The 17594-nt window shown below is 34.6% G+C and overlaps 1 protein-coding gene across 4 annotated transcripts in view; it reads right to left on the minus strand.

Moving 5' to 3' along the window:
• Positions 1 to 560: 560 nt before the first annotated feature.
• exoc6 (exocyst complex component 6) overlaps positions 561 to 17594 on the minus strand; it is a 63761-nt gene continuing 46727 nt past the window's right edge. For all 4 annotated transcript variants that reach the window (XM_088439064.1, XM_088439068.1, XM_088439067.1 and 1 more), the window contains 3 exons: positions 16960 to 17033; positions 7961 to 8073; positions 561 to 4630 (listed from right to left, as the gene is read on the minus strand). In XM_088439064.1, coding sequence (XP_088295190.1) covers positions 4504 to 4630; positions 7961 to 8073; positions 16960 to 17033 — 314 coding nt within the window. In that variant the 3' untranslated portion in view covers positions 561 to 4503. The remainder of the gene's footprint in view (positions 4631 to 7960; positions 8074 to 16959; positions 17034 to 17594) is intronic.

Below are 17594 nucleotides of genomic sequence, written 5' to 3' on the forward strand. Positions count from 1 at the left end.
AATAAATAAATTCTGCGGGTTGGTCTCTGCTCCTCTCCGCCTCCACCCAGCTCAAGTCACGTCGCCCCAAAGGTAAATGTCATTTTTCCTTTGTATATGTTATTTAATTTAACTGTACAGTAGATTATGTTACTCATTTTTAATATGTGTATAAAGTCGCGATGTTTTTACCAAAGGTTTTTGCACGCGTTGCACGCATTCACTAATTAACATAGGTTTGGATTGCCCGTCATACGAGCAGTTCAAGTTACGAGCGTAGCCGCTGAACGGATTTAAGTTCGTAACACGGGGGCCAACTGTATATAAATATATATATATATATATATATATATATATATATATATATATATATATATATATATATATATATATATTCTGCTGATGTTTTGCGGGTTTCTTTGCATACTCCAGCTTTCTTCACATTCCACAAACCCAACATTCTCTGAAATAAATTAAAAATGCTTTGGAGAAAATCACACACCATTTGTATATGTATTGTGGATTTTCAATCTAGTACATCTTTAAGACTTGAATTAACATTGACACACTGACCAGGATCATTTTTTTCCCAGAAATTTCATTTTAATTTCACTGAACTTTTAAATAACAACATCATTTACACACTTGCTTTGTCATCAAAAAGAATGAAAATTTACTGATGAAAAATCTGTTACATCACACCACATAGCAAAAAAAAAAAAAAAAAAAACTTGAGCGCAGAATGACAAACATTTGCCTGGTGTTGTATATAGAGCAAACATCTGCCATTCACATCTTTTCTTTAGAATGCCAATTTGCATTCTCAGTTGAGAATGTTTACGTAATTGGACTTCCCACTTTGATTTCATTTGTTTCACAGAAAATAAAAATAGGTTGAGGTCAACATTTTCCTCTGAATGTTCAAAATGTTTGAAAGCTGCTTCCCAAATTAATTTGATACAATATTGGCAAGCAATTAACACTCACCTCAAGAAGCATTGGAAAAATGGGGCCAATGCATTTGATGTTGTAGCTAAAGACCAGTATATTTATTTCCATGCATATACAACTGGGTCGGAAAAAGTATTTCTATTACATTACATAATATTTGCAACTGGAACAAATTCCTTGCGGTCAAGTTGTCATAGTTGCATAGATGCACATGTATAAATGCACTAAAAAAAATAAAAATACACCAAAATAAGTTGGTTAAATTTTGCAATCAAATAAAATGTTTTGTCGGATTAGATTAGATCAGGTTACTTGGAAATAAAATATTAAATGTTGATTGTTTGTCTTATAATTTGACCCAAAGGTTTTCAAGGAAACTAAAATTGTTCGCCATACTACTCCATTAGTTTTGGGGGGGGAGTGTTCAACTAACCATTGCTTATGCAAAACATAACTCTGAAAGGAAATACAATGCTACAGTAAAAATATGCTGCGTGCACAGAATAACAATTGATACATGACATTACAAAATAGGTAATCATCAGCAGACAGGATTCAGCAATAAACCTGCCTGCAAGGCTGTAAATAAGCCATTATTGCTGTGCTTTAAAAGCCTCAATTTCACCCTGAGGAACAAAAAAAATTCAAAATTCAAAATGTGAATCATTGTATATATATATATATACAATTATACATCATACCAATATAGCCCCGCCTCACCTCGGAGTTTAATTATGGTACATTCAGTCATTTGAGGGGACTATTGGATAAAAATGCATTAACTTCACAAATATAATATTGTTTGTTTGATAACTTGTACCTTTTACAAATGGAAAGGGTAGCACACAACTATTTTAATTATCAATAGAACAACATTGATGCCAATTTCAAACTGTTTGGGTCAGAATTTGTTTCTCCCAGCAATGTGACAGTGCTGCAAATTAGGGTTGAATGGTTATTGTATTTTTCCCGGACCACCTTGGTTGTGACGTCATGGTTCGGTGCATATAGTTAATGATGAATACACAACTTCCAGTATTGCAGTTTTAACTTGCACTAAACCTAACTTACAAAGCAGATGCTGGTTATGCGACTAAATCAGTTTGCTTCCCGGCAGTAAATAGAAAACACAAAGAAACATTTTCAGAAAGGAGATAGAAGACCAAAGACCAATGAGATCTCCATGGACTGTTGTCTGGTCCATCAGGGGCCGTAATCTGGGAGGGAAACGTCAACAAAAACGAAGCTCTGAAGATTCGCTATTGCTAGGGTAAGCTTAATATTAACGAATGAAACTCCGCTGCTTAACGTACCAAGTTTATCTCCAGTACTTCTAAAAGTTCTAAATGACACTACGTTGAACAAGCTTTTGCTTGCACTAATGTCTGCTAAAATAAATGAAACTGAAAATGATGGTTTTTGGACATTCTGTTGCTTTTTCCTGTTATACCAAACTGTGACCCCAAAACCGAGGTATGTAACAAACCGTGACTTCTGTGAACAGTTACACCCCTGCTGCAAATGGCAATTTAAGACTTAGTAGTTAAGAAGTAGCGTTGTCTTAAATGTATTCTTAGGGGACCTATCTATCAGTCTCTCCATCCTAATCAAATACACTACATTCTATAAAGTGTCTTCATGTCTGAGAATTTACTGTTTTATTAAAACATTATTTTTCATACAAATTTCCTATAGTGATTTTTTTTGGTTTTGTTTTGTAGTAAAGCCTTAAATCGAAATCTGTATCCTTTAGCGGATATCTTGACATTACATTATGAGATGCTACCTACAAGTTTTTTGCAATCCTGGCAGCCATTTTGGGAGGACAGTTTACTTATTATTTTTTTTACATCAATAAATATGCAGATGACAGTTGTTATAAATACTTTGTGAAGCTCAGAATAAGAAAATATTGTATGCAAAGCTCCCTTTTAATGCATTAGTCATCCATACCGTTACACTTAGAGGAGGAGGCGCTTTACTGGTTTGGCAAAGTCAAGCTCAAACACAAACAACTAAATTTGTCAGTACATTTAAAACAACAGCAAGATAAATAATAAACAAGTAAAAAAAAGGTTTCATTGTTTTAAATGAATATCAGTTCTTCAAAACGTCATGGTCCATTTTTTGTACATAATAGACATGAAACTGAACATTTTTCTGATCATCTTCTATAGCGGTTATTTCAGATAAAAAAAAAAAGTGTGTTTAAGAGCTTTACGTAAATTGTAAACATGTCATATTTTGTGATTAAAAGGGCTAAAAAAATACAATAAAGCTTTTAAATAATAAAGATTGAGAAATGGCACTCAATGAATTTCAAAGTTCTGAAACATAACAGCATTACATATTTTGCAACATATTTTCTCATTATCTGTGGTGCTTTGCCCCTTATTAACATCATTGTGCTAGTGCACATTTATTTAATTTTTTTTCAGTAGATAAAGTCATTGCACCTTTTAAAAATAACCCAGTTTATATTATCATTGTAGTAAATAAAATACCTTCAAAATAATTTACGGTTAACGCAGATATACTGTAAGATATTTTAGTGGAGTAGGCAATCATGTAATTTTGCATCTACAGTATTAGGGGTCTGTTCACTATGGTAAACTTTGTACATATTGCTCTGTCTTTGTGTGGACTGTTGCCCGCGTTGTTGGCAGCCGGTGTAAAAGCGGTGGGGCCTAACATACTTAAAAACGTTTTTCACTTTCGCGCAACATTCAATGCAAACACAAAATGAAAACTGAAATGGTGGAAAAGCGCTCTGGGAGAGTATTGCATGATGCTAGACATATTGTATATTGCGATAATTTTTGTCGCCTTTCAAAAATGTTTAAACAAGCAGAAAAGTTCTCTCTGCTGCCTCTAATTTTGCCAACCCACGGGTTTGGTATTGCGTGCTAGTTTACGTCTGTGTATCAGATTTGCTATTTAAAGATGCAAAATTAGACATTACAATTCATATCATGTTTGACAAATCATTGACATATGCTAAATAATCTATTGGAATACCGCTGGCGTTGGTATGAATCCACATACTTCCAAAATCATCACTTTTCAGGACACCCCAAAAATGGCATGCTTATTGAACAATTAACATTGCATTGTCAAAGACAACTAGCTTTTTTTTTTTACTACTTTAGACTGGTGAATGATTTGCAAAAATAACACCCACACACGTGGACCGAGGACCAGTATAGGTAGAGTATATCTGTGAAAAATACGAAATTTACCAAAATGTGAACACAGGTGGTTTCAGCCTGACACCAGCATTATATTCCTCTCAGATCACTCAAAATGAATTGTACTACAATTTTACGCGTTTGGAAGATGCAATGTTGGTTGCGTTTGGTTAGTCGATCAGCTTCCACATCTGTTTGCATAAGCAAATTTGTGGAAACCTTGAGTAAACCAGGCCCTGTGTGTTCAAGTTATGTGCTTGGACATATATTCCTGGGAGTGGGTAATTTCATTCATTGGTTGAAAGCACTGGCCAGATTGGGTCTGGGCACTTTCTGTGTACAGAATGTACAGTACGTGTATGTTGAGTTAGTACAACACACAACCTTAGGAGGACATGCCATTGACCAGGCTCCGTAGCTGTTTGACCACAGTCTCTATCAGCTTCTGTTTGTCTCTGTCATTCTTCCTGAACTGAGAAAATATATTGTTCTTCTTATTGGTGTCCTTCATTCTATAGAAAAGGGGAGCAATAGAAGGAGAGGCAGTTATCATACAGTTTATTTTACCTTTGACTAACATTTTAAACAAAGCCTGGAATATAATCTAACCATCGCAAAATTGTGCCAAGTTGGGTTGACTTTAGTGCCAAAAATAACTACTGTTGACTGAACCTGTGAACACTGTTTAAACTACATTCACTTGAAAAGAGATACAATGGACCCCCGGTTTACGACGTTCCTGGCTTGCGTTTCTTCCACTTTAAGATGTCGACCACGTTGTTTTTTTTTTGTCCCTCTTTACCCCATTTTTTTCGCGTTATGACATAAACTCCACCTCAAACATGGCTGTTAAGTGTGTGAGTGTGACTCTGCGAGTTGCTCTGCGCTCATACGTCTATACATGCATCACCGCTTACATCACTAGAAAACTGGTCTGCTATTGGTCGGCATCACAAATCCCTCAGATACCGGTCTGCTATTGGTTGGCGTCACAGTTTCAAAAATGGTGGAACGTTGAAGCTTTGTTCGACTGTGAGTGCTTACAAAAACGTATTTACAGTGTTTGTTAGTGCTTAATTCAAACTTGAATTGGTCAGGCATGGGTCCCAAGATTGATAGTCATGTTAAAGAGACTATAAGACGCACCGGTATATAAGCCGCAGATGCAAAAATTGAGCAAAAAAACATCTTTTGCCACGGATAAGCCGCACTGGACTATAAACTGCAGGTATCCAGGGGTAATATGAAACGTACATTTTCTTTATATATTATTTTATTTGTCTACCAACTGCAAAATCCTCTCTTTCACAGACTGAACACGCCTGCATATTTAGTCCCAACATTATATTTATAGAAAACGGATGGATGGATATCTGTTAGTTAGCCAACAGAATACTATTGAGTTAAATAGCAGTTCAAACTCGAAATCAATACTTCAGTAGCATTCTGTCTACCACTGTTTAATTGAAATAATATATACAATCATAATTTTTTACATACAGTCATATATACTGTATACCGCATATCAAATTTACACATCACAAACTTTTATACAAATCCTATTAAATTTAGACCTTTTTTTAAAAAAATAATTGTCATAATATATTTTAAAACTCATTTTGAACACAGCCATTAATTCACATCTTTTCAGGCTTATAGTCTGAAAAATACGGTATATGGAAAGTAATCAAGAAATATAAAGAAATCTAAGTTAGGCTAGGCTACCCTCACTATGGAATGTGGCCGTAAAAAGCTCTCGCGTCACTCAAAAGTAAATAAATCCTTTCTATAGTTATAATTTATGATGTTATTTAATTGTATAGATGTATATTCTAAATAAGTAGCACTCACTATACTATTTTGATACCAATTTTTAATATGTATATACAATTTTTATGTTTTTACCTGGGGTTTTACACACATTTGCTATTTAACATTGTTTTGGATTGCCTGCCGTTTGCGTTACGATCCCAACCGCGGAACGGATTAATCTCGTAACGCGGGGGCCCACTGTATCTGAAAAAACTGCATCTACCCTATGTAAACTCCGGTGGCATAAACAGCACGCAAAAAAAGATTGACAAAATTCCATTCACACTCTTCTAGATATTGTAATAATCTTGTGCAGGTGGCACAGCCCAAGTCAAATCTACATGGACCTCAGTCAAGGTTACAGTAACAGACTAGAAGAAAATCCAGCAGATTTTTTTTTCAAATGAGTCAGTAACCTTTTGCAATTGCAAGTATTTTTTTAACCAACAGTATTTTAAATGTTATGCTAAAGAGCATGTTTTTTGTATATATGTTATACATTTTAGAATATATTTTTCTTCATATTTTTGCTAAAGATTTAACTGAGTTAACATGAAGAAAGCTGAGGAGGTAAAATGCTAAGGCAGACTTGTAAAGAATTTACATTCTGTTGGGTGGGCACAAGCACAAAAGAGGCCTATCAAAAATATTTCAATTATTATTTTTTTGTGCTTTGGGTTGCAAGCAATGACCTGATCGACTTAAGATGTATGCTTAAGAACCTCCACTGTTCTGGTAAAAGAAAAAGAAAAAGAAAATTGCGCATTTAATGTGGAATAACTGAGTGGAACCTCACTCAGTTCACTAACCGATTAACAGATAAATTATTCTGAGAAATATTGCTTTGGTTCATGAACTTGATCCACATACGTTCTATCACACTCCATCTGTGGATCACTTCTTGAGGGTATATTTGTTTTCAGTTTTTTGTTTTGTTTTGTTTGTTTGTTTGTTTTTTCTATGTAAATCTTCTAAACTCTCATCTGCTACCACATATTGGCTAGCCATTCTAACCTAACTTGGCTCATGGGTGTGCTAGGGCCAAGCCCAACTGACTGAGTGAGCGGCAAGGTGCACCCTGAACTGGAAACATGGGCGGTAACCTATCATGGGTTCAAATCTAGGCTCTGCCACACATGGTTTTTTATTCAATTCTTTCTTACTGTATAAAGAACTGTAAACTCTTATTTACAAAAAGGGTTGAGTTTGGGTTCCTAAGACAGCGGAAATGCAGCACATCCAATCAGTCATTGTTTGAACTGATACTGTACATTAATAGTCCAGGTCATTTCAAGCACATACGATAGTACTACTTTTTTGCTTTATGAGACTTACTAGACTTACTAGTTATTTTAGTTTTTATTATCATAAAGTGCAGGATTTTCTTTTTACAACCATGTTGCGGAAACCAGTGTTTTTTTGTTATTTTTCTTAAGGGCTGGAATGGATTAATGGAATTTACATTCTTTTCAATAAGGAAAGTTGATTTGAGATGTAAATGTTTTTTTTTTTTTTTTTTTTTCAGAGGATGGCCCTGGCTTGAATCAAACTCATAAGTCAAAGCATCACTAAAGCAGACCTTCTCAATAGTGGGGCAGGCCCTCCTTGGGGGGGGGGGTGAACCCACTGAAAATGCTTTGTTTTTGCACATGTGAAGTGTAATTGCAATACAATAAAGATTGGCATCTTTTTTTTTTTTAGGAACTTAGACATTTGGTTACTTTAATTTCAAGCACTTCGATGCACTAGTTTTCTTTTTTTTATTTTAGATTAACCTGAATGAACATTGTAAAAGTAGTGAACATTGTAAAAGTAGTAAAACTTTTTTTTTTTTTTAACATTTATTTATATTGCTTGGATGCAGGATACAATTTTGGGTGTACTGACACCATTTTTATAGATACATATTGTATTTACAGTCGGCTCAGTGAGTGGAGGGGTATGAACGGTTTTCTCTTTCCTTCTGGAGGGCTTTGCAAAATATGAGACGCATTGCACAAAAGGAAGTGGAAATCGAGGGTTGCACTCACTTTTCAAGTAAAGTCAGGGCTGTGGCTGGGTTTACTCTAAGGTACTTGGAGGTCGGCTGACCATAGTCTGCAAGGTATGTTGACCAGTCCCACACCATGAACAGGTCCAAAAGCTGCAAACCACACATATAGACACAGACAAACAATAAAAAACGATTAAAATCACAGTCTTAACTTGAAAGAATTCATCCATCTATTCTTTATAGCTGCTTATCCTCACTAGGGTCGCTGGCTTGCTGGTGCCTATCCCACAAAAGAGTGGGATGTCCGCCATATTTCCGTCCAAGCCATATAATGGCTGAGGTGTCTTGAGACTTGATACCCAATTAGCAAGCTGCCCACTGATGTGCACATCATAAATAGGGGTTTCCCACTAAAACCCGGGTAGGGGTATTTAGAATTAAGTTTACCCTCCAGAGGAATCCTGGATAAAGTGACAAACCCGAAAAAGAATATGTGCAAATTAAGTAATTTTGGTCAGTGTGGACTAACGAAGCTGGACTGAATCGGCGTTGACGAATACGCTCCAACATAAACATACTTCTTTAAACTAATATAGTCTTGGTTGTTTCCTTTAGGAGTGTGTTTGTGTGTGTGTGTGTGGGTGTGTGTGTATGTGTGTGCAAGGAATGTGGTGCTTGACCTGCACATATGGAGGGAACCTTGAGATAACTTCTGCTGCTAAATGTGTAGTCTATAAAATTCTAAGGATAACAGCAAAGAAGGAAGAAAGCATGGATTATGATCTGAACTCAACCACAAGCATGCTGTTTTTTTGTTTTATTTTAGAAAGTTGTCAATGTCTATACCATTACTAAAAACCCCTGCAGTGCAAGGTGGATTTTATTATTCATTAATCTACTGCATGTGAATCACTGAAATGCTAAATTTAGTTGTTGGCTTTTCTTCCCCACCTTGCTTCATTGCTCGACTTGGAGACACCAACAAAAGTCAACAGTGATGGATTTGGAGAGAAAAAAATGGGACCAGGGAAGGAGTTCTTGTTTTAATCGTTGAGTTTTTACAGCATTTAAGATGACAACCCCCAAATGACCCCAAGTTAACCTGATGGACTTCAACCCCTCCCCATGGGCACCCACACACAGTGTATGCTAATGTCATAGGGTGAAACAGCTGGGTGTTTAGCTCATGTTAAAAGAGCAGTGAAAGAGCAGCTTAGGGATAATACGCTTATGCAGCTGACTAAGTGAAACTCTACAGCAATGCTATTATTCACACCTGAGAACTGACAAGCTATTTCGCAAAGGAGGCCAAATATTACGTACATTGGACTGCTCTATATGCTCATCATTCCAATAGGGCCCTAAGAGTGATTTTGTGTTAAGGAACTAACCTAACTACAGACCTGCAGCCGATGGATTGCCAAGGGGGCTGGGGATGGAGTATGAAGCTGAGGATGTGTCGTTAAAAGCTAGTGTTTACATCCTCTCGACATTGTAGACTGGTTGGATATAAAACTGGTAATGGGCATGCTGAAAACTGGAACGGGTAACTCAGCATGTCACCATAACTGGTGTTTATCTGTTTTCAGAGATCAAATCAAGGTCAAGACCAAGAATGTAAGTCAAAATAAAATCATCTCTGTGGAAAAGCAAGTGTAGGACCTGGAACAATACTCAATAGAAAATGCAATGAAATCAGTTCCTGGAACAACCTCCAGGACATTAAAGGAGTAGGAACTGAGAACAGTCACAAACATGAGGCAGTGGAGAAACAGGTTACATCTTAACAAAAATATTGACATTTACAAACTATGGAAGCTCAGAACTTTCATTTGGAATGATCATTCTTTTTGCATATAGGAAGCAAAAAGATTATCTACTTTGAGCAAAGGTGATAGTTGACTGGTTCAAATATGTAACTAAATGAGTATCACACCAAGAAAAGTGCTAACAGGAGAAAAAAAGGCTCTTGTGAAAAAAGGAAATCCAGGTCAGCAGTTCATTGAAAAGAAAAAAAAAAAACCGGATTTAAGAACATCTTTTGTTTGGCCTTCTCACCAAAAGCACTAGCCAACTTGATAGGTAAGGACAGTCTTAGCCAGGGATCTTCAATTAAAATTTGGAGGGTTCCAGTTGGAATGTTTTTTCCCCAGGACAAAAGTACAGACCTCAAATTGTTTTGTTTTGTGTGGATGATCTGTGAAAGGATTGATTAGGGACTGATTTCAAGCCTTGCGGTATTTTGACCATAGAGCAGAGCGCACATTCACATTACATGACCATGGTATGGTTAGAATTAGTAAAACAAATTCCAGACTGTGTTTCCACCAATGTAACACAAAATGTGATGTATACAAAAAAAACAGACAAACAAACAGACACACTAACAAAAAAAGAATATGCCACTGTAAATAAATAATAAAAATGAAGACTTCTTAAAAAGTTTTTTCCTTCTTAAGAGTCAATTACATCGATCTGTCCATGTCACGCAACTGTAAAAACCATGTAAAACACGGCTTGCAATATAAGAGATGAGCAAAGCGTTAAAATGACCAGTAATTTAGAAAAGGAAAGTATTGCAGCTTGCAAGACGGATACAACTCTATTGCCTGGCTGTTATGTACAAAATGGCTCAAGATACAATATTTTGACAATAACAAAAGACTGGAATCTCAACAAGTTAGATCTGTTAAATGTTGATGTAGTGACTGACCTCCTAAACACATTATCTAATGCTCCCTTTGTATTTGTCACAACACCACACATCCAACTTAAGGACACATATAAAAGATGCTTGTTTTACTATATATTGGAACTAGCAATGCAATAGGAAAGCTTCAAAAAGTGAAATACTGTATGTACAAAGATGTCATTTTAAAGAAATGAATTGTGGAACAGGCTTTCTTGTGTGCCATTCAAGATAACGTTTTGCTATGGTTTCTCGGTTATAGCGTACATTTCAAGATAGTTGATACTTTTTTCATCCTTCGCAGGACAAAACACACAAGCACACACACACAAACACAAATGTACATATAAGACTAAAATCTAAAGAATTGAGCTAAAGTTCCTTTCAAGTAAAATTACTTAAATGTTGTCAACTAACATTCAGAAGAAGGTACCACCCATAGCTTCACATTTGACCTTATTTCAAGTTAGAAAACCATTACACTATCTCTAGAAAGATGGGCATCAACAGAAAGAAGCTAAATGGGAAGTAAATGGATAGTTTTAGTGTATAACTACAGGCAGTTGGATGGATCCAAAATCCTTTCACCTAGGGCTAGGATTAACATGTCAAGAAAGCAGGTGTATAAAAGTTACTCATCACTCATCCACCAATTATCTTTCACTTATCTGGGTTAGGTTACAAGGAAAACAAGAAAAAAAAAACCTTCCCTCTTTCAATCCATTTTTGCCTGCTTTTCTGGGGTTTTGGAGACGTTCCAGGCCAGCAAGGTGATGTTTTCTCTGGCTTGTTCTGGGTAGCCCAAGGTCCTCCTTCTAAAGAGACATGTCACCAAGGGAGGCATCTAGTGCCAAATGCCAACCAATGTGCCTGAACCCAATGATCTGGTTTCTCTTGACGTAGAAAAACTGTGGCTCTACTCCACCAAGCCTCTCCTGGACATTTTCATCCTCTCTCGAGAAAGCTTGGGCAGCCTTTACCAGTAAGTGGTATCTCATTCTTTTGGGTCACAACACCAAGGTCATGCGAAATGGATACGTCATTCATACACTCACACATTCATACACCAGTGGTGGTAAACTGCAATACTTTATGTAGTCACTGCTGCCCTGGGGCGGACTGACAGAAGTGTGGCTGCCATTATGCACCTCTGATAATGAAAAGTTAATAAGATGTGTACTCATCTCTAAAGCATTATTTGAATAACTGCAGAAGATTAGTTATTGAATCGGCTAACTTGCTTTATACACGTCCTTAAATTATTCCAGTCTTTTAAAATGTTGGGGACTGCCTGTTTCAGTATCAGGATAAAGAGTTCCAGCGTGTTTTCAACTGCAAATGATGCTTGTTGAAGGGATATAATTGTGTTTCCAAAGCATTGAATTTCCACATTGAGTTCATTCAGATGTTTACTCCTGTCCAGAATATAGTAACTTCCCGAGCCAATCAGTGTTAGGCAACTCAGGATGCTCAATATTTTTATTGAATAAGTCCGGATTTTGTTCTGGCAAAAACAGCTGAGCACCTTATTTCTTGACAATCAGTTTTTGATTCATGGCTGTGTAAATAAATGTGATGTGATTTGACGAAGAAGCTCTACAAACCGCCCCCCCCCCCAACATACATGGATAAGTTTATTCATCTGCATATACATACATACATACTATATATATATATATATATATATATATATATATATATATATATATATATATATATATACATTTACATTTATATACATATATACATATACATTTATATACAGATATATATATATATATATATATATATATATATATATATATGTTCATGCAGAACATAAAGCAAATGGTCCACAAACAACTCAACAAAAAACTACAGCTTTTTCATAAAATAAATAAAAATGTATATTATATATATATATATATATATATATATATATATATATATATATATATATATATATATATATATATATATATACATACATATATATATATATATATACATTTACATTTATATACATATATACATATACATTTATATACAGATATATATATATATATATATATATATATATATATATATATATATATATATATATATATATGTTCATGCAGAACATAAAGCAAATGGTCCACAAACAACTCAACAAAAAACTACAGCTTTTTCATAAAATAAATAAAAATGTATATTATATATATATATATATATATATATATATATATATATATATATATATATATATATATATATATATATATATATATATATATGTTCATGCAGAACATAAAGCAAATGGTCCACAAACAACTCAACAGAAAACTACAGCTTTTTCATAAAATAAATAAAAATTAAAGACGATAAAATAGAAATGTAGGGTTAGGGTTACAATGTATAACAATGCATGAAAACTAAACACTAATTCATAAACACATACTGTACATGTAAATGAATGAAAATACTGTCTCTACTGTACTAAATATGTTACAAACATATGTGACTGATAATGCTCAGAGATGAACCAACTGGCACACGTTTCCCCATACTATCAATTTAGCTGCTCACTTGAAAGAGTTCATTTTCATATTTTGTTTGTCATAAATGTACAAATATCAATATTTTTCATTTGGGCAACAGTTCTTCACATAATGTTTGTACTATGAAATGACAGTGTATCTTGTTCTTTTATTTATTTTTGTTTCTTCTTATTACATACAACAGCATATACTGTAGCAGTTGTACACATGCTATTTTGGTGGAAAAAGGTATGCTCTTTACAAATCAAAACTTAATAAAAGTAATTCTGTAAGTTATTCTGTCTTGCAAACATGAACCACGTAGTATGATGATTCATTGCACTTCTATAGATTGAAGCAGAAATAATTTTTAATTAATAGAATTGCTTTGAATCAAAAATAGTTGAGTTCACAACAAATTCACTATTCATGTTTATCTAAGTAATGTAGCAAGCTAATAAGTGTAATTTGCACTCCTAAAAGATACACTGGCACTTTTTATTTGAATAATTTCAATTTATGTAATCTACTTAATATTTTCTTTTGTGCATTGAATAAAAATACACAAGTTCTTAAGTTATGTGTGTGCTTTTAAATATACTACATTGTTTTTGAGGTGAAGTTAAGTGCTCAGCACCAGGGCTTTATCAAATTTCAAGCAAAAAAAAGTTGTGATTAGTTGACTAAGCAAAACAATTGCGGATTGACTATTGAAATAATCGTGAGTGACAGTCATACTCGAATGACACTCGTTTTTATACCAGCCACACACTCACACAAAGACAGTTCTCGACTCCCACATTCACACAACGAAGGCAAGTTGCTGGCTTTGCTGTTTTTTCCTCAAAACAAACAAAAATTATGTGCACTTATGACGCAGGCTTAAGGTACAGCCGTCGTGATACTAAATGTATCAAAATATTGTTTAATAATTCTGCATCAAGCAGTCCAAAAATGGAAAAAAAAACAAAAAAACATTTAGATTATTCACACGAGTTCAGCTACTCCAGGCAAATGCATACTTCTGATAAGTGTCCTTCAGATTACTGTTCAGGAATTGATTTGGCAATTACTGCTGTGACAGGCAAGGACCATCTTATGGCCACAGCACCCATCAGCCGCTTGCCTAAACAAAAGAGATATGTCCTATATTAACTCTACGTGCCCTGTCTGTCATGGAGCGTTGTCAAAGTTCTGTAAAAGGTGGGAATTTAAATTACTTGTAACAGGAAATTCTAAAGCAGAAACTCACAATATATTTGGGTCTACCAAGGTACCTACTCTTTTCCACCAACCAGTTCATATAGCTAGAAACCCCCATGGATAAGTGGACCCATGCCGTCTCTTTAGGCCCAGCAACAAGGCACTTACTATTGAGCCTCAGGCATAGTCCTGGAGGAAGGAAATGGAGACCTGTACTCAAGCACAGGATTTTGTCAAATTAACCCTTTTGATTAAACGTTGCTAAATTGAGAGCAAAATAATAATAATAAAAAAATGCCATTAGTGAAGACAGTGGAACCATGTTTTCTGAAAATATAGAAATTCTGGTGGAATTACAGTCTAACACTCTGTAACCCAAGCACATTTTAAGAGAATAGAACATTTGAGATAAATTTGATAACAAAGTATATATATATATATATATATATATATATATATATATATATATATATATATACTGTTCTGATAACAAAGTCAATTTGAATTTTGCATTAATAGATATTTTGCACACTTGACAGTAGGTTTATACTGTAAGCATAAATAATAATAATAAAACAAAAATTCAAAGTAGTGAATCCCAAAATAAATGCATTTTTTTTTCTTTTTCATTTTAAATTGTGTTTAAGAAATCAGGTGGTAAAGATGGGTTTTCTGTGCCGGGTTATACTAAGCCCTGATCAAGGTAAGTATTTATTTTGATCAGTTATACAAAGTCAAAAGTAATTGACAGGAAGGCCAAAAAATTATGAGTTTCTTCAACATTACAAAATTGGGTGTTCAAGTTGAGAGTACTTACTCATCTAAATTAGAGAATATTCGAAAAAGAATAAGACAGGCTACAGTATATGCAGCAAACCTTGTCTTAGAAAGGTTGTGACCTGAACTGAATGAACAGCCAAGCCTGCACCTCAGGCCCAGATTAACAGGTCAACTTAGACAGAAGTTAATGAGACCCAGCAACACTTTACATACCACTGGTGTTTACAAAAAAAGCAAGTTGAAGAGATCATGTCTGTAAAATGAGGAGTAGATGTTTTCTTGAGCAGGTGAAAAAAAGGACAGAGAAAAGTTGAAAAGGTGATAGGCACGGAGCAATGGAAAAGAAACACAATATTTGAGAAGTAAAAAAAAAAAAACTAAACAAAGAAATTGGTGTGTTTTGGTGTGACTGTGGTTGTTTTCTTTAAATTTGTTTACAAAAAATCTATTTAAATTTGTTAAATTTAAAGTTTGATTGTTAGTTAATTAAAATAGATATTGTAATTTGTTTTTTCCCACATTGACAACAAATAAATATTTTTCACATAAATTTTAAAATAAACAATAAAAATGTACAGTATGTTTTGTTTTGACATTTGTAAGGATAATTCTGGAGTAAGTAAGTAAGTAAATACAAATGTGATACGCACTTGCAAAAAGGTCTGCATGTCGGTCATAAAGTTTTGCGTAAATGACAAATATATATCATGTGGACAAAAATTGATTTGATCATTTCTTCCCAAACGATCCCTAAAGTCTTTAATTTCATTTGCCTGCAGCCAAAAGGTTAAAATTGTAATCAAAGCTGTTTCCAAACTGGAGAGCCTCGTCTCGTCTTTTTTCAGAAATGCTTTAAATTAACGCACATAGGGTTAGGGTTAGTAACAAAAGTCAAAACTACACCATAATGTTACCCTTCAGCACAAAAATCAAACAGAAGACTGACTTACTGTAGGTCAGTGCTTCTCAAGTATATTTTGTCAAGCCCCCCCAAGAAAGAAAAAACCTTTTGTGTCCGCCGCCACTCAACGCGCTAACTATAAATAAGATTACTACTGTGTCTGTAAAAAAATTATATGTAAAACCTGTATCCTTTTTGACATTAACAAAAGAAAAAAGCAATATAAATCTTTCAACAACTGTTCAATTTTTTTTTACAGCATTTATATGGATTACGGCTTAGTCTAAAACAGAAAAATAACTAAGTGCATCAAAGTGCCTGAAACTAAAAAAAAAAAATATATATATATATATATATATATATATATATATATATATATATATAATATATATATATATATATATATATATTGCAATTACTCTTCACCTGACAAATGCTCCACGAATTTAGAAAGTTGCTCCTAAAATTAAGACAATGATTCATTAAACTGCTCATCAAAAATATATGTGATGAGTTTTCATGAACCCAGGCCGTTGTCTCAGAAAATGAAAATTGAGGTGTGGTATTCTAATTCTACCCTTAAGTCGTTTAAAATTTTATATGATACATGGCAGTAGCTCAAAAATGGACCAAGTTACAGCAATTTGAATGTTGCCAAATTGAAATCCCTAGTTTTGAGGAAAAATCAATTTTAAAATGTTGCCATATTCCTCTTTCAAATTTCCATAGCAAACAGTACCTCAGGAAAAAAATATTAGGTGTTACATGACCACTGGAGGGTAAATTCCACTAGCAGGTAAGAAAATGATTTGAGATTAGAACATTTTAAAATCTGAGGAAGTTTTGACATCTCAACCCTCAACCCTCAAAACCTCAAACCCAAAACAAATAAAGATGAGAATCAGATACATCCTCACATCTGGGAGGCAGACATGCTAACAACAATCCCGTTTTGCCCACCTCACCTGTCTTAAGTCGATAAAAGCCAGTTGCAAAGTGTCTCCTTGAAAGCCTGGAACTGGCTCTGAGCTGGCAAACACTGAGAACAACAAAAAGACACTTGAACATGACTAAACCAAATAATCACGGACAACATACAGTTAAGACATACTTGCGAGTATTGTGTGAGGAAAAGTCTCAGAATACAGATAACAGTGTTGAGACCACTTATGACTGCAATATTACCGACTGAAACGGTCATATATATATATATATATATATATATATATATATATATATATATATATATATATGTGTGTACAGTGAGCCCCCGGTTTATGAACTCCCTGTTTTATGAAATATTCATCTTACGAACGTGAACCGTTTTTTGTCCCCCTCTTACGCACAAACCTTTCGTCTTACGAGCAATCCAACATGCCGGTCAGTGTGTCCGCACTATTTTTTTCGTTTTGCTGCATCAAAAAAAATAACTATTCTCACAAGTCACGGAAACGCCGATATGCTATTGGTCGATGAAGGTCAATGTCACGTTCTCAGTCAAAGAGATGCCAATATGCTCTTGGTCGATTAAGGTCACAGTCACGGTCTCAGTCGCGGAGATGCGAATATGCTATTGGCCGGCGTCACGTCAATCACAGAA

This window comes from Hippichthys cyanospilos, chromosome 17, assembly GCF_059441005.1.
Source record: "Hippichthys cyanospilos isolate Australia breed blue-spotted pipefish chromosome 17, RoL_Hcya_1.0, whole genome shotgun sequence".
Classification (NCBI taxonomy): Eukaryota; Metazoa; Chordata; class Actinopteri; order Syngnathiformes; family Syngnathidae; genus Hippichthys; species Hippichthys cyanospilos.